The 23,466-nt window shown below is 35.0% G+C and overlaps 2 protein-coding genes across 2 annotated transcripts; both read right to left on the bottom strand.

Annotated features, from left to right (window-relative positions):
* Positions 1 to 1,875: 1,875 nt before the first annotated feature.
* LOC126809656 (neuronal acetylcholine receptor subunit alpha-6-like) lies at positions 1,876 to 3,332 on the bottom strand. The gene has a single exon (XM_050534325.2). The coding sequence runs from the start codon at positions 3,330 to 3,332 to the stop codon at positions 2,163 to 2,165; it is 1,170 nt and encodes a 389-aa protein (XP_050390282.1). The 3' UTR covers positions 1,876 to 2,162.
* A 7,949-nt stretch (positions 3,333 to 11,281) lies between these two features.
* Positions 11,282 to 18,440, bottom strand: LOC126809651 (uncharacterized). Its single transcript, XM_050534321.1, has 9 exons — positions 18,422 to 18,440; positions 17,784 to 18,036; positions 17,177 to 17,336; positions 16,861 to 17,031; positions 16,410 to 16,501; positions 15,385 to 15,611; positions 14,876 to 15,133; positions 14,476 to 14,528; positions 11,282 to 11,290 (listed from the first exon to the last, which is right to left on the bottom strand). The coding sequence occupies exons 1-9, from the start codon at positions 18,438 to 18,440 to the stop codon at positions 11,282 to 11,284; spliced, it is 1,242 nt and encodes a 413-aa protein (XP_050390278.1).
* Between the last annotated feature and the right edge of the window lie 5,026 nt (positions 18,441 to 23,466).

Raw genomic sequence — 23,466 nt, forward strand, 5'->3', positions numbered from 1 at the left:
TGTATACGCGTTCGTAATTCTTGGATCCCGTTTTCTACGAAGTCATATCACACGAAAGAATGTATGTATATGTCTAACAAGCATTCTGAGAGTATTGCATGTACCTACCGGCGCCAACTAATTTTACAATTCATGCATGAATGTAATGCAAATACTGCGAATGCATTTGTGTGAATATATAATCCAAATACGTATAGATGATATAAAATCTGCCACGTGTATCAAAGTTTAAACTAAAATATTTCTAAAGAACAGAATTGTCATTGATTCAGGGTCATACTTCTGCAAAGGATTAAAGGCAAACTTGATCTGTAACTCTACTAACCCTCAATGAAAAATCTTAAAGTTTAACCTCTAACTCAATATCATTAAAAGTCTTCGACATTGAAAACACGAATTATTTGTCAATTTAAATCAACATTGGTGTTGTTATCCAATCTTGAAAAGATGGTATTCTGATATCCAATATTTAAGACGAAATAAACATTTTACCATTGGTACACGAATCATGTACCATAATGCGTTTCAGCGCTATTTGTAACAAGGGACTCGAACAAAGAGGCTAAACATATTCCACAAGTCATGACAAAGGTGATGCCATATTCGTATCTGTAGAGCATGCGCAATAAATATTATCGCTGTAGACTGGAATAACCAGACGCTAGAGATTGCCATTCGATAGAGACTTCTGGCGTATTTCGCCGAACATAACTGATTTGAAATTAGAGTAAAAACGGAAACGATCGAATTTAAATCAGTTTAAATACATTAATATTACATTATTGTGTGCTTTGCGACCCATTTGTGTCAATTTCAAGGTCCCAAATATTAGCGATTTATCTCCTTTAAATCACCAAAGAGTCATATGCAACGGAATCTGCCGAAATGTAATCTGTAACTCTGCTATATACAACAATGTACATAATTTCAATCAAATCTCTCATAATATTTAAAATTAAAATAAATCATGATCACAATTTTTTTACTGATTTTAAGTCAACAAAGGGTCATAATTCTTTATAAAAAAAATTAACTGAATTCGAACTTGATAATATGTATACCTACAGTATTGTATACCAACCTTCAATCAAATGTTTCAATGGGACTTTAGATGTTTTATGCACATAGGACCTGATCCGTATAGACTGATTATAGCACGTTATCCAGGCAAATAGACACATTAACATTCGAGCGAAAACACACGGCTATTAACAAAAACATCTAAAGTTTATTAAAAGGCACTTTCATTTTCACCAAGATATAATTGACATTGGATAATATCACACTTAATAACCCTATATTCTAATATCAAAACTCCAAACACTGGCGTATTTAGAGTATGGTTGAACTACTTAAACACTATAAAAACAATTGTACAACCTTTTATATGCAGTAATTATGCAAGATTATTATGCAATATTTTAGAACAATTACAAATTTCGGATTTCTAAGAGAATCAATGTTTATCCTCATAGTAAATTAGCGTTTGTTAATCATTTTATATTCTCAACAAAATATTAAACATAAATCGAAAATACAAAACAAATAGCACAATAATTATTAAATAGCGGAACTTTTTGAAATATATACAACAGATAAAATTTGAATTCCTCAAATCAAACTCAGCGGTATTAAACACATGATTATACATACCCAACAATATCATCATTAAGTTGTTCAAATTGCCTGACAAATAAACAAATAAAACGGCAGCATAATCGTATTAGTAGGAATTAAAAGCATTGTATAAAAAATGCTTTGTTCCAAAAGAGTCTTAATTCTTCTTTTTTTTCAATGATGAAATGAAGTGCTTTTGGAATGATCGTCCACTTGACACGTCACAGTGATACATTCCACATTTTGTGTTTTTAGCTTTTGAGTTTGATAATAGATATCTTGTCACATTATTTACATTCAATGTATATGGCCACTAGTCGAGAGATGGATTTAACAGCACTATCCTTAATCCGGCTGTCAATGACAATCACAGAGAAAGTGTATCGGTCAATTGATGTTTATATATAAATATTGCGCGACGAACGCATTACACTCGACATACAGCTGACAGAGAATGCTACGATTTAGTTATGTAAAATAAGAAATCAGTGTTGGGGAAAAGATTGTCATAAATAAGTGTCTATCTTTTAATTCTTATAAATATGTTATGTAGGGACACGAACATAGGCAAAGAACCAAAAGGTTGCCGTGCACCACCCCAAGAAAAATATCAAAAACATCAAAACATCAATTTTTAAACCGTTGTTTCCACATTTTGACCTCCAGGCCGCTTTTGGTCGTTGGCATCCAGTGATTCGCTTGGCATTAAGATCAACTACACGATCTTCATTCCTTTCTGACATGTCCTTATTTCTGTGGTGAAAGTGCAGCATGCTAATGGTTGCGAGCACAGTCAACCCACTAAGAAGTAATAGACACGTGATATATGTTGTGATGTATATCGTATTAGACGATGTCCGCGGAAGGTTACTGCTGACAGTCGTGAGAAACACTGTCAGCGCCAGCAGGACGGTTATTGAGAATGAGGTTTTCTCACCAGAATCATTAGGTAGCCAAAATGTCAATAAATTCAGTATAGACAACATGATTATAGGAACCATGAAATTCAGAACAAAAAACATATGTTGTCTTTTATATCTCAAACTTGTCCTCAAAATGGATAGTTTATTTCCGTCAAAGGTGTGACTGAAGACGTTGACAGAACTGTTCACTGCCTCCCATTCACCATGGCGTTTAAAAACAGAAAAAATTGATAAAAAATCACGGGCTTCGAGTTGAACTTCTTCAAATGTGTATTGCAATGGTGAAAAGGTCAGATTGCACTCCTGAACATCAAATGGGAATCGTTCAACGTTCATTAAACAAGCTACTCTCAATGTTTTAGTTGGGTGCCAGCTGATTCGGCCGTCATGAAAAACAAATATTCTGTAACGCTCGTCACCAAACACGTCCGTGTCGTCAAGAGAACTATATAGATCCAAATACGGTTTCCAAATATTAGTAGACTCGACTTGCATCTTTTGTATCCCCCCATAATGTTCTGGTTTCCACTGTAAGAATTCATCAGTCCATGATATATTAAAGAAACAAGACAAGGTAATAAATTGTTGAACTTCATTCACTTCAATCAGATCAGAGACAAACAACTTTAATCCAACGATAGTAGGTTCACTTTGGTTGTATTGTGGCCTAATGGCCGCACTGTAGTTTGAGAAGAGGATCTTTTGTAGAGTCCTTAAATTGTCTGATGTCTTTGAATGAGCAGTCTGGCCCCAACAAAAGAGGAGCAGAAACGTCAAACCACAATGCACCATGCTGTTAGTATCTTAAATATCTTTCTACGTGATATCCACTGATGCAAGACAATACAGAATAGCAATGTACTCTATACAGGGATTACTATAAATTTATAATGTTATCATGATTTTTTTTTTCTTTAAATAAAAGAGAAATTTTAGCCCTCTGGGCAAGAATCACGATATTACCACGGAAACATATAAAGCATCATTAATATCTATATTACATGTTGTAACTTACCAATAAATAATTAAGCAAATAATAAAGTTAATGCTAGTTAACCCAAGGGGACATTACATAATGTTAAATCAATAGTTTGTCATGATTATGGCACGAAAATATTTATTATATATTAACATTAGTACGGTAATGCCTAAGCACGAGTCATTCTGTCGATGTTTGCCATAGTAACATCAATAAATCATCCTAGAATTGATACATGTATATCGAAACATATAAATAGGGGGTGGTGTTATTTTACAAATGTTGATGTTCAAATTCGGGGCCTCCTGCAAAAGTTGTAGTTACCCTATCCATGTATGAACATATTTTTTTTCTGACCCCCCCCCCCCAACCACCTGTACACACCCCTAAAGATCTTAGGGCTTAAACTGAGGTTGATAATTTAGATTTCATTATTTTTCTCTGTATAAACCTAATCTTGACTCTATATTAGGGGTTTCAGGGTCGCTGAGTTCATTGGAGACGTTAATTTAAGTTTTGAAAATCTAAAATGGCGGAAATCCTAGATGGCATTAATATTTCCACAAATTCCATACGTGTTGATATTTTCTAAGTGTGTAAACGACCTGTCTAACATTTTACTGTTACATTTTCTTGTCTATAAAACTTTTTATCTATACTTACCTATATTTGTCTATACACTCACTGTGCTTGCAGACTAAAGTAATACCGTAATGACCTCACCAAAACCTAAAGCAACTCGCTCTTTGGTGCGAAAACAGTTGGGGGGGGGGGGGGATATTGTATATAGAAACAGCTGGATTTGCCAGTGGACTCTTTCCGTTCAAAAAAATATCATAACTAGCTGGGCTGGTAAAAGTGGACGTTATTAAAATGACGCATGCTCCGTTTTGGCATATGTGTACTTTCAGAACATTGATTATTTTGCAACGTACAGTATATACTATCACTACAGCGGGGTTAAGGGGGTCGGAAAAAAATAAAAATAATATGTTCATACATGGGTAGGGTAACTACACATTTGGAGGGGGCCCGATATATTTAACACCGCCCCTAATAAATTATTCATCCTAGAATTCTAGAATTGTTGCATCCATCGAAACACATAAATTATTCATCCTAGAATTGTTACATCGAAAAAAAGTAATTATCCGTGCTAGAATTGTTGATATGTTTATGGGTCTATCAAATTCCATAATTTTATACTCGACAACAATTTACCATATTTTAAACAGCTTATCATTACACCCGTCATTCAATTAAATATAAACACTATTTCCATTTCATAAATCAGATCATGTTAGGTGGGTAAAGATGGAAGTTTACGCATTCTTAACCATACCATCCGCTTCATGCTATGGGTTCTCATGCACCAAATTGGCTAATAAAGTTGGGCATACGTCATTCAGTGTGTTATAAGGGAAATTTTGTCCGGACAGCGGTACTACTGTCTACGCTTATTTCAAATTCAAACGGGCAAATATTAATTTATAAATAAAGTGTACAAGGGACATCGGCTTTTTGTTGTATCCAAAATCAACTCGAAAATAGGAAATTAGGAAAAAACACACGGGCCATACTTTATACCGGAAAACACCGGAAAACACCATTTTATACTGAATACCGGAAAACACCGGAAAAACACTAAATACCGGAAAACATCCTAAATACCGGAAAACACCCTAAATAGGTAACCCGGAGCCTGTTCCTCTGTGTGCGGTTTTGTACCAAGTGAGCGCCGATGAAGGAAGGTCAAGGTCATTACGATGTTCGCTTTACAAATAGCCCCCCCCCCCCACTAAAAAAAAACCAAAACACAAATTCCGATTTTTTTTCTCCAAAATTTTGTTGATGCCTATTATGCTTTGAATGTTTTAAAAGACGCAATCAGTCTACCTCCATCATTGACCATATTTTATTTTGTATTTTAATTTTAGTTTTCAGTAAATTTCAGTAGATTTCAGTGTTTCAGTATTTCAGTAGTTTAAACACAGCCCTCTGAGGGCCCCGTTATATGCCGGTTGCGCCAGTCTCCTGATTCTTACTAGTAACGCTGGCATCGGGGTTGTACGAATTAGTGGAAGGCACGATTAGGCCAACTCCTCCCTAGGTAACAAAAAATCGCATCATAAAACAGCAAGTATCATCAAAAGCGAGTTAATAAATCTCTGAATAGTTCGAGTTGAAGTTCCAGGTTTAACCGCTATGTGTCCTAATCACCAAACGAAATGGATGCCACGCAATTCTCGGACAGGCTGTAATCTGAAAAGTGTCTATCCTTTCCAAGCGCTATCCATCTCGTTGGAAGGGCTAAAAATCTACTTGTTTCTGAGCTTACTTTCATTCTAGGGTCAAATATAATCACTTGAACCATAATAATATTCAACATATTCCATCATATTCCGAGGGCCGCACACAGGATTTTCTTCTGGGTTACTTTTCGAGCTTTTTTCCCCAACTCGTTGACCAGTTTTCCTTAAGAAAACCCCAACTTTCGCCCAATTGTCCATGAGAAAACTACATATTCTATCTTACTGCATTGAGGAAAGTGGTAAGCTGGACGTCTGTGAAAAGGGTTGATCGATAAATTTTCAAGGAAGCAATTGTTGTTTATGTTTGTGAAATAGAGGACTCTAGCCGATGAGGCTACTTTCCCCCCGAGAACCTCACTTGATCCAAAACCGCACACAGAGGGCCAGGCTCCGGGTTACCTATTTAGGGTGTTTTCCGGTATTCAGTATAAAATGGTGTTTTCCGGTTGTTTTCCGGTTGGTTTTCCGGTGTTTTCCGGTTGGTTTTCCGGTGTTTTCCGGTTGGTTTTCCGGTATATAGTATTGCCGATAACGGGCAGTGATAATAGCGCCCCTCGTTTTTTCCTAATTTCTTATTTTCGACTTGCATTTTGGCTTGTGTACCGTCTTGTCGACTTTCGACTTAGTCATATTTTTGTATTTATTGATGTCAGTAAGAAGGCGCCAACACGCTATACAAGCCAAAATGCAACTCGAAAATAGGAAATTAAGAAAGAACACACAGCGATAATAACGACTGCTCGACTTTCGCCTCGGAAGTTGTTGTAGTCTCAGTTTTCCCGGTCGCATTTAAATACGTGCAATCGGGGCTCACACTGTATTTCATTCTTTTCCGTCAAAATGGATAATAATTTTTATATAAAAAAATGTTCATATTTTTTTTCCGCCAACTGGGATATTTTATCTGCCAAAAATGTCTGATAAAAAAACACACCTTAGGCTACAACAGTTGTGTTGTTATCGTATCTTGAAAAGATGGGCTTCTGATATCCAATATTTAAGACAAAATAAACATTTTACCATTGGTACACGAATCATGTACCATAATGAGTTTCAGCGCCATTTGTAACAAGGAGGAGGCTAGACATAGTCCACAAGTCATGACAAAGGTGAAGCCATAATCGTATCTGGAGAGTATGCGCAATAAATATTATCGCTGTAGACTGGAATAACCAGACGCTAGAGATTGCCATTCGATAGAGACTTCTGGCGTATTTCACCGAACATAACTGATTTGAAATTAGAGTAAAAACGGAAACGATCGAATGTAAATCAGTTTAAATACATTAATATTACATTATTGTGTGCTTTACGACCCATTTGTGTCACTTTCTAGGTCCCAAATATTAGCGATTTATCTCGTTTAAATCACCAAAGAGTCATATGCAACGGAATCTGACGAAATGTAATCTGTAACTCTGCTATATACAACAGCAATGTACATAATTCCAATCAAATCTCTCATAATATTTAAAATTAAAATAAATCATAATCACAATTTTTTTAATGATTTTAAGTCAACAGAGGGCCATAATTAACTGAATCCGAACTTGATAATATGTATACCTACAGTATTGTATACCAACCTTCAATTAAATGTTTCAATGGGACTTTAGATGTTTTATGCACATAGGACCTGATCCGTATAGACTGATTATAGCACGTTATCCAGGCAAATAGACACATTAACATTCGAGCGCAAACACACGGCTATTAACAAAAACATCTAAAGTTTATTAAAAGGCACTTTCATTTTCACCAAGATATAATTGACATTGGATAAGATCACACTTAATAACCTTATATTCTAATATCAAAACTCCAAACACTGGCATATTTAGAGTATGGTTAAACTACTTAAACACTATAAAAACAATTGTACAACCTTTTATATGCAGTACTTATGCAAGATTAATATGTAATAATTTAGAACAATTATAAATTTCGGATTTCTAAGAGAATCAATGTTTATCCTCATAGTAAATTAGCGTTTGTTAATCATTTTATATTCTCAACAAAATATTAAACATAAATCGAAAATACAAAACATTAGCACAATAATTATTAAATAGCGGAACTTTTTTAAATATATACAACAGATAAAATTTGAATTCCTCAAATCAAACTCAGCGGTATTAAACACATGATTATACATACCCAACAATATCATCATTAAGTTGTTCAAATTGCCTGACAAATAAACAAATAAAACGGCAGCATAATCGTATTAGTAGGAATTAAAAGCATTGTATAAAAAATGCTTTGTTCCAAAAGAGTCTTAATTCTTCTTTTTTTCAATGATGAAATGAAGTGCTTTTGGAATGATCGTCCACTGGACACGTCACAGTGATACATTCCACATTTTGTGTTTTTAGCTTTTGAGTTTGATAATAGATATATGTTTTTGATATCTTGCCACAATATTTACATTTCAATACATATGGCCACTAGTCGAGGGATGGATTTAAGAGCACTATCTTTAATCCGGCTGCCAATGACAATCACAGAGAAAGTGTATCGGTCAATTGATGTTTATATATAAATATTGCGCGACGAACGCATTAACCCGACATACAGCTGACAGAGAATGCTGCAAGTTATAAGAAATCAGTGTTGGGGAAAAGATTGTCATGAATAAGTGTCGAACTTTTAATTCCTATAAATATGTTATGTAGGGACACGAACATAGACAAAAAACCAAAAGGTTGTCGTGCACCACCCCAAGAAAAATATCAGAAACATCAAAACATCAATTTTTAAACCGTTGTTGCCACATTTTGACCCCCAGGCCGCTTTTGGTCGTTGGCATCCAGTGATTCGCTTGGCATTAAGATCAACTACACGATCTTTCTTCCTTTCTGACATGTCCTTATTTCTGTGGTGAAAGTACAGCATGATAATGGTTACGAGCACAGTCAACCCACTTAGAAGTAATAGACACGTGATATATGTTGTGATGTATATCGTATTAGACGATGTCCGCGGAAGGTAACTGCTGACAGTCGTGAGAAACACTGTCAGCGCCAGCAGGACGGTTATTGAGAATGAGGTTTTCTCACCAGAATCATTAGGTAGCCAAAATGTCAATAAATTCAGTATAGACAACATGATTATAGGAACCATGAAATTCAGAACAAAAAACATATGTTGTCTTTTATATCTCAAACTTGTCTTCAAAATGGATAGTTTATTTCCGTCAAAGGTGTGACTGAAGACCTTGACAGAACTGTTCACTGCCTCCCATTCACCATGGCGTTTAAAAACAGAAAAAATTGATAAAAAATCACGGGCTTCGAGTTGAACTTCTTCAAATGTGTATTGCAATGGTGAAAAGGTCAGATTGCACTCCTGAACATCAAATGGGAATCGTTCAACGTTCATTAAACAAGCTACTCTCAATGTTTTAGTTGGGTGCCAGCTGACTCGGCCGTCATGAAAAACAAATATTCTATAACGCTCGTCACCAAACACGTCCGTGTCGTCAAGAGAACTATATAGATCCAAATACGGTTTCCAAACATTAGTCGACTCGACTTGCATCTTTTGTATCCCCCCATAATGTTCTGGTTTCCACTGTAAGAATTCATCAGTCCATGATATATTAAAGAAACAAGACAAGGTAATAAATTGTTGAACTTCATTCACTTCAATCAGATCAGAGACAAACAACTTTAATCCAACGACAGTAGGTTCACTTTGGTTGTATTGTGGCCTAATGGCCGCACTGTAGTTTGAGAAGAGGATCTTTTGTAGAGTCCTTAAATTGTCTGATGTCTCTGAATGAGCAGTCTGGCCCCAACAAAAGAGGAATAGAAACGTCAAACCACGGTGCACCATGCTGTCAGTAACTTAAATATCTTTCTACGTGATATCGACTGATGCAAGACAATACAGATTAGCAATGTGCCCGATAAAATGATTACTATAAATTTATAATGTTATCACTTTTTGTTTTTGATGTAAATAAAAGATAAATTTTGGCCCTCTGGGCAGGAATCACGATATTGCCACGGAAACATATTATACATCCTTATTAATGTTTATATATATTACATGTTGCCACTTACCAATAAATAATTAAGCAAATAATAAAGTTAATGGCAGTTAATCCAAGGGGACATTATAATGTTAAATCAATAGTTTATTATGATTACGGCACAAAAATAATTATTATACATTAACAATATTGCGGTAATGCGAACGCATTAGTCATTCTGTCGATGTTTGCCACAGTAACATCAATAAATCATCCTAGAATTGTTATATCGAAACACATAAAGTATTCATCCTAGACTTCTAGAATTGTTGCATCCATCGAAACACATAAAGTATTCATCCTAGAATTCTAGAATTGTTGCATCCATCGAAACACATAAATTATTCATCCTAGAATTGTTACATCGAAATCGAAAAAAAGAAATTATCCATGTTAGAATTGTTAGTATGTTTATGGGTCTATCAAATTCCATAATTTTATACTCGACAACAATTTACCATTTATACAGCTTGTCATTACACGAATCATTCAATTTAATATAAACACTATTTCCATTTCTTAAATCAGATCATGTTAGGTGGGTAAAGATGGAAGTTTACCCATTCTTAGTCATACCATACGCTTCATGCTATGGGTTTCCAGATTGACTGTTTACATTGTGATATCCAAACGGCTGAACAGGCATTATAAACATCAAGTGTAATTTAATAAACCCATGCTGTTACACTTCTTATATTGTCTGTGGCGAGGATTGATTCTGCAAATGCAATGAACATTTTAACAAATGCTCTTTCTTTCGTAAGTAAATACAAGCTTGGGCAAGCCTGGCAGTTTATGAGAGATAATTTTTTCGTCTAGCAATTATCTCCCTATTGACTGTTTTGGCCTATAAAAGTTTTTTTGAACATTCCGATGATTTTAATTTTTATACCCACAATGAGCCAAACATGTCACAACTACTTCGGTTTTTAACGTCCTACTGCCCTGCACCAAATTGGCTAATGAGGTCGGACATACGCCATTCTGTGTGTTATAAGGGAAATTTTGTCCAGACAGCGGTACTACTGTCTACGCTTATTTCAAATTCAAACTGGCAAAGATTATTTTATGTACAAAGTGTACAAGGGACATCGTTTTTTTGTTGTATCCAAACGACTGTACGTTGTCCCTTCCTGCACCACTGATAAGGGCGAAGCACACCGGAGAATGACGATGAACTCTTTCGGCAAACACCGGGATCGAATCTGGGACCTCCAGGTTAGCGAGTCAACGTCTAAGTCACTGATCCTTCCGCCCCAATATCATGAATATTCACCAAAACCTGGGAGAAAATGGAAATTCAAGCACTCTTTTTGTAATTTTAGACCAAACGGTCAATAAAAATTGTCATGTAAAAGAGGGGAAAAGGGAGAAAGGGAGAATTGCTATAAATACAGGAACGACATTACTAGTCTTAGTCCAACTGCAAGTGGTTTCAAAACAATATAAAAGCATAATCTTGCTGTGAAAAAAGAAATGCAATACAGGCTTGGGAAATATTTTATTTTGATATATATTTTTTAATATTTTCCTAAATACTTAGTTTCAGTGACAGTAACGGTTCCAGATAAAACGTTAGAATCAACAATTTTATTCTGGTTCGGTTGTTGACCACCAACAAATAATCCATATTGTCCTGAAATATAAACATCAATATAACCAATTTTCATCAGACACGCACCAATTCATTGTCCCTGGAATATATTACGCCACATCATATTAAATACAGCACATTAACTAACATGTTTAATTTTGATAAGCATTGTCAAGGCAGTCATATTTTGAGAATTACACAAGATCAAAATGGCAAATCTTCCAGTTCTTACAGAAAATCTTGACGTGGTTCGGATAAACCACATGTAATACCAACATCGCGTTAGTTTTAAATTTTCACTAAATCAATGATGTGATCTTTCTCGGTTCTTACTGAAAAATGAATATACATATGACTGTCCCTTTATGGTCGACAGTAATTTCAAATTAAACGTCTCTGAGAGATTTTTAGTAAACATAACCAAGCCCGAAACCCAACAATGATATACCTGGATAAACCATCCATCCACTGTTATCTTCCATCCATACCGCCATATTTTCACCTTTAACTCTAAATGTTACTCTTATTTTATTCTGAGCTATAATATACTGTCTCTTAAAATCCACTAATTGTAGTTTAGGTGTTGGTACTGGACTATTTTGCCAGATGATATAAACTTGAATAACCTCATCAGCTGATATTTGACCATTATTATAAACATCTACTGATCCCTCTATATCATTGCCTGCTAATATTGACTGACTAAATTGTAGATTAGAATAGGTAAAACTTGTATAAGATAAACCATAACCATAGGGGTATAGTGGATCATAGTTAATATATCGATATGTTCTTCCATCCATAGAATAGTTCATCATTGGTGGTATCTGAAAAACATTCAAACATTAAGACCCCAGTACGCCAAACATGCAAAAATAAAAATACATACAGCACGTTATGTTATGTTCGTAAAATATTTACCTGATCTTCGTGCATCGGCCATGTGTACGGAAGTCTACCGGCAGGAACAAAATTGGGACCATTCATTGTGAGAACATTAAATAAAGCTACACCTGTAGCTTGAGCGGGATAGAAAGCCTCTAAGATAGCAACAACTCTAGGATTACTATCAGCCCATGTTATATCAACCGGTCCAGCATTAAACAATATAAGAAGAACGGGTGTATTAGCAGGACCTAGAAATATAAACAACTCTAGGATTACTATCAGCCCATGTTGTATCAACCGGTCCAGCATTAAACAATATAAGAAGAACATGAGTATTTGCTGGAATTAGAAATATAAATAATATAGTGAGCTACGGGATCTTCTGTTTAAATTTCTCAGTCGGCCGGATAGAATAACAACTTTGTAAAACCCAGTTAATGCCAGTTTTGAAAAAGTATCTATGTCCATACTTTGTAATTAATACATGCATAGAATATTTCAAACGTTCAAAATCATCGATGACTATTCAGTATATCGAAAAGAAGTATATAATCAAGTCCCCAAAAAAGTATCGATACTTTTGTGTCTTGGTCACCGGTTTGTCGTCTGGTTTTCTGTTCACTTTGGTACAGTTCTCCTGTTCTAACTATTTAAGGAACATACATTTTAACATGCACGTGTTATGGGAACATTTTGTTTGGAGCTGGTATGTGCAGAAGGACACAGTGATACTTTTATGATAAATGCCAGTGGTATCTATAAATTAATTAATATGGAAAGAAGTAATGTATTTACTGACTATTATTAACAGCATCCTGCAGGATTTGAAGTTGTTTGCCAGGTAGATCCATAGTGTGTCTATCATGACCTTCTTTCTCAACAGCGACACCTAACATATAAACATGTTGATAATTATTGGAAATTGTCTAATCTTAATAAATCAAAAAATAAATTTAAAAAAATGATTTCACATTTTGCTAACGGATGAATCTTCCTAGCTATTTGTAAAAATAAAACATATTTCACAATAGAGATATACTGTTTAATCACGTGTTTAATGAAATGAAATGAAATGAAATGGGGTTTAACGTCCTACTCTTCTGCACCTAACCTGGGTTAATTGAAGACGGGCATACGCCATACAGTGTGCTATGAGGGAAATTTTGCCCGGGATCTTTTACGTGCACGCCAATGTGTACACGGGACCTCGGTTTTTCGTCCCATCCGAACGACTAGGCAGCTGTCCTTGTCAGGCCCCCCGTTCTGCATCACTGACAAGGGGAAACCACGCCGGAAAATCGAGATGAACTTTCTCGGCCAATGCAGGGATCGAACACCCGACCTCCAGGCTAGCGAGCCAGCGCCTTACCCACTTAGCCACGTGATCCCCACGACACCTTAAAAGATAATCTGGTAACCTCGACTGAACCGACTGGTGTCAGACGTGCATTGACATAATGTGTTAATTACATCTTGCAACAGATGGTACCGCGACTTATGTTGACATTCTTTAAGAACAATGATAAAATCTCCGTATATGAAGACAAGTTAATTAATGACACCTGATAAAGATAATATTTAATTAGCTTTGTGTTTGCATGTCATCACAATATGATATGTCTATGAGACCAGTTGTACGCGGTGTTGGGGAAAAGACTAGTAGATTCTGCAGCAGGGTGGCTTTGTAGGTGGAGGGTGGGGTGGGGGCTGTCTTGTTCCTGATGTAAATAAAGTTTATATTTACAGCCAATATATGACTGTATTTGAAATATCAGCATAATTATATATACACTTCTTTCTATTTTGCATAGTTTAAGACGGTTATTGATATTTTGTTGGTTTAATTCTTACACACTAGTCTTTGTCTTGGATTGTACAAATATATAAATATAGTTTTCATCGAAAAATTTTACACTCATAAATATTATATATTCTAATAAATTAATCACCAACAAACCTAATCCCAAGCAGACAATAACGAAATCAACATCTTGAACAGCTTGTATTAAACCTTTCTGGTTATATTGTTTACAGTTATTAGTATCTATACAACCATTATTGTAGCGTACTATATCAGCTAGACTCGACAGTGTTTGTAAAGGCGTGGTGGTATAAAAATGATTTACAGGAGAAGAATAGTCACCAGTTTGAGCATCTGGGTTGTCTGCCATAGGTCCAACTATCTACAAAATATAATACGTAATATTAATTGATACGATTTGTAAGAAAAATGGGTTCAAATATTCAAACTTGAATACAAGCTACCCTAAAAGAAACAGGTGTCATTTTAAAAAATTCTAATAAAAATGAATTATAATAATAAAAATTATAATACCACATTTGAAAGTTTGGGATTTGAAAAGCACATAAACTTTTTATAATGGGAATTAGACTTCTATGGTAAATAAAACCAATAAAGTTGTCCCTTGTGACCCTGTATCTTATTGTGTATATTAATCTTATCTTCATATAATTAAGAGCCAACTGTCGATGTTCAGTGACACACTTTGTAAATCAAAGCGAGACTTACCGCCATTTTGGAAAAGTGACTTCCGTTTAAAGGAAGAAAACTATTTTGATTCTTCAGTAAAACAAAGGTCTTCATAGCTGAATCAAGGGCCAACTGTCGATGTTCTGGACTTTGAACAACCGAAACATTGTATTCTTTATAAGGATTCATCTCTGGTGGATCAAATTCTCCTAACCTCATTCTAGTGTACCACATCGGTTTCATCAATTCTCTTAGTCTTGATTCTTCAACCCTTCCAGCAGCTACAGCCTGGGCTAATAACACAATGAACAGATTATTAGCATTTCACGGATTATATTCCCCGAAAAGCCAAAGCATAATATTTGTATCTTAGAGATGTTCCCTAAGATGTCGATATTGTCAGGTTTGGATATAAAACGAATTTAAAAAATATTTCTTGTTTTCCCATACCCCACTTATATTTTCTGAAGGGGACGTGGAATCGAATCATGTTTGGACTCATACACCTCTTTAGAAAGAAACTCTACACATAAATGATACGAACCAATTGAGCTGTAAATATTCAATGAACTGTGAGGCTCAAGTTCCAGATTGCACCCAGCGTCAATGCAAGCTGCTATGGTATCTATGGTATTGTTCAGATAGTGATGCCTACTAATGATGTTTTCAATCGCTCCTTCATCACTGACAACGTATCCTTTGAACCCCCATTCCTCTCTCAGAATATCAGTTAATAATTGTTTATGGGCACATGCGGGTATACCATTAACACTGTGAATAAAGGATTAATTATAAGTTTTGAAACGTTTTCAACTATTGTAACTACACATGAAATTACTTACTTATGGTAGTTATTTATTATTATAGCTAACCATTGAATTACTAATTTATGGAAGTGATTAACTATTATTTATACCTACACATGGAATTACTAATTTAAGGTACTGATTAACTATTATGTCTAAACATGTAACTATTAATTTATCGTAGTGATTACCTATTATAACTACACATGGTATAACTAATTTGTGGTAGTGATTAAACATATATTATGCAAGCGCTAAATCTGCCAATTGCAAGTCTTTATTTAGGCTTCAGATGTTATAGAAATTATTAATTAGACCTTTATTTACACGACAAGCTCAAAATCAACACTGTAGACTCATGGATGGCTTGGATACAGTTTTGATTTAAACAGTCGTCCATTTAAAATTAAAATAGCAGACCAAGCTAACGTTTACCGTTAGTCGCTGATGTTACTACCGGAAACTGGTGATGAAAGGCCTGCCAGGCGAGGCTATCATAGCCATTGAACATGTTTCTTGATAATCGAGAATATGTGGGTGGAGTTATCGTCTGTCAATCAAACGATCGCCAAGTCTCATAGACGGTGCAGTCCATGTATATTATAACTACACACGATACACTAAGGATCTATCTATTATAACAACATACAATTTTATATCTACACAGGGGTAAACGTTGGACATACCTTTTATTACTACACGTGGTGTAAGTTATGGTATTACGTACCTATCAGAACTGCACAGAAGTTACGGTAGTACATACCTATTATAACTGCACATGATATTGTATGTTCCAGCTTTAACACAAGCCCTAAAAGCAGGGAAAAATGTAGTTCTCCAATCTCTCATTGTAACCTGGCGAATAGAAACCGAAGTACATTATGAAGTATGAATGTCTTTGGCCCTAAGGTTAATTTTAATTGCAATATGGCATTTAATCTTCAACTTACGAACGATTTAGACAAAAAATCGACTAAAGATCCGATGCCCAATCTTCTGAAATATTATTTATTTATACCTCACACCACAACACAAAACCTTTCATAATTTCGTCTTAATTACCATTTGGGGTGATAATACTTATAATTGCATTTATACTGCACACCACAAAACATTTCGTAATTTGGTCTAAATTACGATTTGGGATGATAGTACTTATCACTGCATTTATACCGCACACCACAAAACTTACCATTTTGGATGATAATACTTACCACTGCATTAAACTCCATTCTTGACATTGGGTCAGTTTCTGGACCACCATAGGCATCAAAATGTTTACATCCAGCATTTGTTAGCAAGTAACGAGGGTGGTTACCTTGTAGACCCTGAACAAACGCTGCAGCATAAACTCCAGTAAAATAAGGATCTTCTCCATACGTCTCCTGTATGTATAAAAAGAATTCTTCGTCTTATACGTTAATCAACGGAGTTATAATTTGACCAACTTGCAACATTGGGAATTGTTATTTGATCGAATAGGATGGAACTAGAAATAACAAGTAAAGAACTGAATTGGGAAAAACTTACATCATTTCGACCCCATCTTGGATCTCTCATTATGTTTATAACTGGACTGAAACAACTTAGACCCTGTCCATTGTTGTAAGAACCATTGTTACTGAACATCGTATTTAATGCTCGCAATTCTATACCAGTGGCACGAGCTACATTATATATAACATCTGTACTAAAATGGATATTTAAATGAGATTTAATTTAATAAGAATATTTGCTACACGAAATATCAAACACATATGAAGACTCCAAACAATCGACACGGCTGAAACATTTTCATGACAACAGTATTTAATCGATGGACATTTCAGTACAAAAATGACCACCATTAAAAAGTTTCACATAGCTCCGAAAAGCTTCACCAATGTGAGATTCGGTATGGTCATAATATACGCTTTACTTTGGTGGGGTTTATTTTATTGAAAATTAGTCCAACGACTGCTTCTTAAGTCCTAGAAGGGGTTATTCATTTTAGAGTTGACTGATTCTCATCAAATTGTTGAATTTCTACTTACCCTGGCATAATTCAGAATCGGTATTCTTGTTATGCTAATAACTGGATTTAAAGGATAAACAACACAAGCAGTAGCTTGATAAACTTGAACATATTTTGGCTTACCTGAAAGCTGCCGCTAAGCCCAACGCTTCTGGAAATGGAGTTGCTGGCTGTTTTACGTCACCTCGAAGGCATTCTGAGTAAAATGCATAGGGTTTAATGCCAAGTCTGGGAATAGGAAAGGTTCCTCCTGAACCTCTCGACATTTGGCCTACCATTTCAGGAATGGTTAATCTACTAACTAAATCATCTACTCTTTTGTCCCAAGTTAAAGATACGTTATAGAATGGTAAGTCTAGAAATCCATAGCATGACGCTATAATTATACAAAGTACTAGCTTTCTTAACATGATCGTTGTAACTAGTATAGTGCTAGATGTTCGATATTGATACTATGATTATTTATCTATTTAAAATATATTTGTTTATCTATTATAATCAACGCAAAGACCTTGGCAAAATATGATCTTTGTGTCCTATAAATTATATATTACAATTGTTGCAGTCACATGACAATGTTATCTCGTAGTAGGGTAAAGGAGTCTATCCACTCTAGTCCAACTTTTTGATTGTCTGTGATACCTTTTTAATGAAATACAAAGAGCTAGTTTCCATGTGTGGCTGAGAATAAGTAACATACTCTACATATAAAATAAAACAAGTACATCATATTTGTGTCTGGATAAACATTCATATAATACTACACCATTTGATATGCATGTCTACACCCACTTGTAATACAGAACGCGTTATGAAAGCTGGGGCTCTTTTTCAAAACAAAAGCAAAGACATTAAATCAAATTTATTAATATTTTCCTAGAAATGTGCTTTTCGTAACCGTAAAAATTCCTGACAATACATTAGAGTTAGTAGTTTTATTCTGGTTTGGTTGCTGCCCTCCTACAAATACTCCATATTGTCCTGAAATATAACCATCAACGATATAGTTCATATTGTCTTGAAATATAAACATAAGCAGATAAACCGTACCACTCTGAAACATGATATCATCTAAAATGAAATATAAACATATAATATAAAAATACTTGCATATATTGTTTTAAAATATCGAAATTTTATCTGTAAGTTTCTTATAGTAATAAAACATTGTTAGTGCGGACACTTGGATAATCCACCCTCTTTATACCGCGCCACATTCTTACAGAATAAATCTGATGTGTGATCGACATTTTCAGATAGTTCTTATCATGGTAATAAACATATCCCTACCTGGATAAACCATCCATCCACTGTTATCTTCCATCCATACCGCCATACTTTCACCTTTAACTCTAAATGTTACTCTTATTTTATTCTGAGCTATAATATACTGTCTCTTAAAATCCACTAATTGTAGTTTAGGTGTTGGTACTGGACTATTTTGCCAGTTGATATAAACTTGAATAACCTCATCAGCTGATATTTGACCATTATTATAAACATCTACTGATCCCTCTACATCATTGCCTGCTAATATTGACTGACTAAATTGTAGATTAGAGTAGGTAAAACTTGTATAAGATAAACCATAACCATAGGGATATAGTGGATCATAGTTGATATATCGGTATGTTCTACCCTCCATAGAATAGTTCATCATTGGTGGTATCTGAAATACATTCAAACATAAGGGACCAGTACGATATCTTCTACCTTCACATAAATACATCATTATGAAACATTATACAAAGATTTTATTCATTATATAGATGATAAACTGTTCATGTTTTTTATATATATATATATATATATATATATATATATATATATATATATATACTAACTTGATCTTCATGCATCGGCCATGTGTATGGAAGTCTTCCAGCAGGAGCAGAATTGGGACCATTCATTGTAAGAACATTAAATAAAGCTACACCTGTAGCTTGAGCAGGATAGAAAGCTTCTAAGATAGCAACGACTCTAGGGTTACTATCCGCCCATGTTATATCAACCGGTCCAGCATTAAACAAGATCAGTAGAACGGGTGTATTAACTGGACCTAAAATTAAATATTTCATAATCATAATTATATCGTATCAGGGACTTTGAATAGACATAGAACGAACTAAATGGAACTAAATAAAATGGACGATAAACTATAATAAAGAAGACACTTTGATACCCATGTAAAGGCTTACAAGTCTTTTAATATAGAGTCAGAATGTAGAACTTAATTACTGACTATTATTAACGGCATCCTGCAGGATTTGAAGTTGCTTTCCAGGTAAATCCATTGTATGTCTATCATGACCTTCCTTCTCAACAGCGACACCTGTTACGTAAATAAAACATTAGAGAGTAGATTCAGTGCATTAGGTCTAAGCAATGGATTTTATATAGCCATTGGCGTATAATTATTTTTTAAGTGGTCAGTAAAATAGTACTAAATCTGTGAATATAATAAAGGGATGTCAGGTAAGAAAAGCATAATTCTACAATTTAAAAAAAATGAACAAACCTAAACCCAAACAGACAATGACAAAGTCAACATCTTTAACAGCTTGTATTAAACCTTTTTGGTCATACTGGTTACAGTTGTTATCACTAATGCAGCCATTATTATAGCTTACTATATCAGCTAGACTCGACAGTATTTGTAAAGGGGTTGTAGTATAAAACCGATTAATAGGTGGAGAATAGTCACCGATCTGAGCATCTTCGTTATTTGCTAAAGGGCCAACTATCTGGAAAATTTAAGAAAGAGAAATTGTCATCACATGCAAACTATTAAGAAACCAAAAATCATAACTGTACATGAACCCCATTAGTAATACTGTTTGTAAATCTGTAATTTAAATCCAAGCGATACTTACCGCCATTTTGTAAAAATGAATCCTGTTTAAAGGAAGAAAACTGTTTTGATTCTTCAGTAATACAAAAGTCTTCATAGCTGAAAAAAGTGCCAACTGTCGATGTTCGAGACTTTGAACAACCGAAACGTTGTACTCCTTATAAGGATTCATCTCTGGAGGATCAAATTCTCCCAACCTCATCCTTGTGTACCACATGGGTTTCATCAATTCCCTTATCCTTGATTCTTGAACCCTTCCAGCACTTATGGCCTGGCCTAGGAACACAAAGAGTAGATTATTAGCATTTTAGACACTGTATTCACCCTTAACAAAATATGACCAGTTGATTATGTGATGAGATGTTGATTATGTTGGATTTGGGTATAAAATGGAGTAAAGATAACAATTTTGAAATAAAAATGGTAAGTGAAAGTAACATAATTATTTACTCTAAAACAGGTTTAGATTTATTTCTTTTTCGTTCCGTTATAGTTTAGGTAAATATGCTTTGATCCAATTAAGGATATCCGACGCCACAATAAGAGTTATCTTTCTGTCGGCATAGCTTGACGAAATCATATTACCAATAGAGGCGTAAACATTTTGAGGTGGGCGTGGCTCGAGTTCCAGATTGCACCCAGCATCAATACAGGCCGCTATGGTATCTATTGTATTGTTCAGATAGTGATGTCTACTTATGATGTTTTCAATCGCACCAGCATCACTGACAACGTATCCTTTGAACCCCCATTCTTTTCTCAAAATATCAGTTAATAACTGTTTGTGGGCACAGGCAGGTATACCATTTACACTGTGGATAAATAATGAGAAAGGACCAGAAACATTCACAATAGTATATTCATATAAACTAGTAACTTAGTTTTGATACGTGTTCCTGTTCTGTCTGAACGACTAGACACGGTCCAAGTCTGCACCACTGGCAAGGGGGACCACGCTGTGAAATCCCAGGGAACGTTCTAGACCAGCTCAAGAATCGAACCCTAAATCTTTCGTTTAGTGAGCCAGTGCCTCACTCAATGGGCCACCCAGGCTCCCCAATAAGTAATAATAATATATCAACTTTTATAAAGCGCATAAACACAATAATTCTAAAGTTTCCAATGCGTGGTTGATTCCAGAGTTATCAATAGTTATTTCTGTCACAGGGGATTTCGAAAGATGTGGTTTGAACCGGGATCTGAAGGCTTTCTTGGATTTTCAACTATTAATTCTAAAGGAGGTTAATTCCATAAATATGGCGCAGTGTGTATTGTCTGGGTTGAGTTTTAAAAGGCGTACGGTAATGGAGGTATCTACCTATCACAAATTCATATGATACAATAAGTTACTGTATACCTATTATCACTAAGAATTATATCATAAATTATTGCGGATGTTATTATAGTTATAAATTATGGTAGAACATATTTATTACCTATTATAACTGCACATAATATTGTAAGTTCCAGCTTTAACACATGCTCTGAATGCTGGCAAATATGTTGTTCTCCAATCTCTCATGTTTACCTGTCAAAACCAGAAGATAAAGACATATATTTTGCTGAATAATGCGCAAACATAATGCATGATTTTAATGTTTTTAATCAAGGGCTGGTGAAACTACTTACCACGGCATTAAACTCCATTCTTGACATTGGGTCAGTTTCTGGACCACCATAGGCATCAAAATGTTTACATCCAGCATTTGTTAGCAAGTAACGAGGGTGGTTACCTTGTAGACCCTGAACAAAAGCTGCAGCATAAACTCCAGTAAAATATGGATCTTCTCCATACGTCTCCTGTGAAATAACGAAAGTTTTTTAATCAAATAAAAACAGATGCATTCAAATACAACAGAAATCAAATTCGTCGGATTGTTTTGTTATTATTATACATGAATTATAAAAACTTACATCATTTCGGCCCCATCTTGGATCTCTCATTATGTTTATAACTGGGCTGAAACAACTTAGGCCCTGTCCATTGTTGTAAGAACCATTGTTACTGAACATCGTATTTAGTGCTCTTACTTCTATACCAGTGGCACGAGCTACATTATATATAACATCTGTACTGAAATAGAAACGAAACAGATTTTCGTAATAACAACATCCAATGATATATTTGTTTTATAAGCTGGAAAAATTATAGCTAAGCTGGTAACTCTGCTGGTCCTGTTATCTATAAACCATAAGTTTCAAATATTTCTGGAATATCTTTTGCCATTTTTTTTCGTTAAATTTGTTCCAGCTTACCTGAATGATGCTGCTAAACCTAGGGCCTCTGGAAAGCCCGTTGATGGTTGTTTCACGTCTCCTCGGAGGCATTCTGAGTAAAACTCATATGGTTTGATGCCAAGCCTTGGGATTGGAACCGTTCCACCGGAACCCTTTGACATCTGACCTACCATTTCCGGTATTGTCAATTTAGCCACCAAATCATCTACTCTTTCGTCCCATGTTAAAGATATATTATAAAATGGGAAATCTGGAAATCCACAGCAGCATGACGTCAGGAAAAGGGGAAGTATTAAAAGCCGAAACATTAGCCCCGTAACCAGTTTGGCAGATATTTTTTTAAATTTGTGATTGAATCAGATGTATGTAATGTCTGTGTATACTAGACGTATAATGCCTTGTGATAATACTATCAGTTTGATCGACATAGTGAAGGACAGGCCAACTTTATATTATATTTGGCCTTCAACCACTGTAATATAAGATTAGAACTATGATCGTATAGAAAAACGTGTTGAAATTTAATCTTCAAACATAATTTGGTTTCTGACATTAAGGTTTTCAAATATACAATCCAAATCGATCAACTAATGTGATTGTAGATATCATCTGGCTGGCTTTCATAATAATGACGGGAGAAGCTCGTGTGCCTTCTATTGATGGTTAGACTTGGGATATTAGGACTTGCAAGCCTAAGATTTTCTGATGTCACTGAAA

The sequence above is a fragment of the Patella vulgata genome, chromosome 2, assembly GCF_932274485.2.
Source record: "Patella vulgata chromosome 2, xgPatVulg1.2, whole genome shotgun sequence".
Classification (NCBI taxonomy): domain Eukaryota; kingdom Metazoa; phylum Mollusca; class Gastropoda; family Patellidae; genus Patella; species Patella vulgata.

Excerpts from the sequence above, each read along its gene's own strand:
- LOC126809656 (XM_050534325.2), bottom strand. The coding sequence starts at position 3,332 with ATGGTGCATTGTGGTTTGACGTTTCTGCTCCTCTTTTGTTGGGGCCAG.
- LOC126809651 (XM_050534321.1), bottom strand. Across the intron at positions 15,612-16,409 it reads ATCATGTGCAGTTATAATAG|TGTTAATGGTATACCCGCAT; the intron begins GTATGTACTACC and ends CTTTATTCACAG. Across the intron at positions 15,134-15,384 it reads GAATATTTACAGCTCAATTG|CCCAGGCTGTAGCTGCTGGA; the intron begins GTTCGTATCATT and ends TTGTGTTATTAG.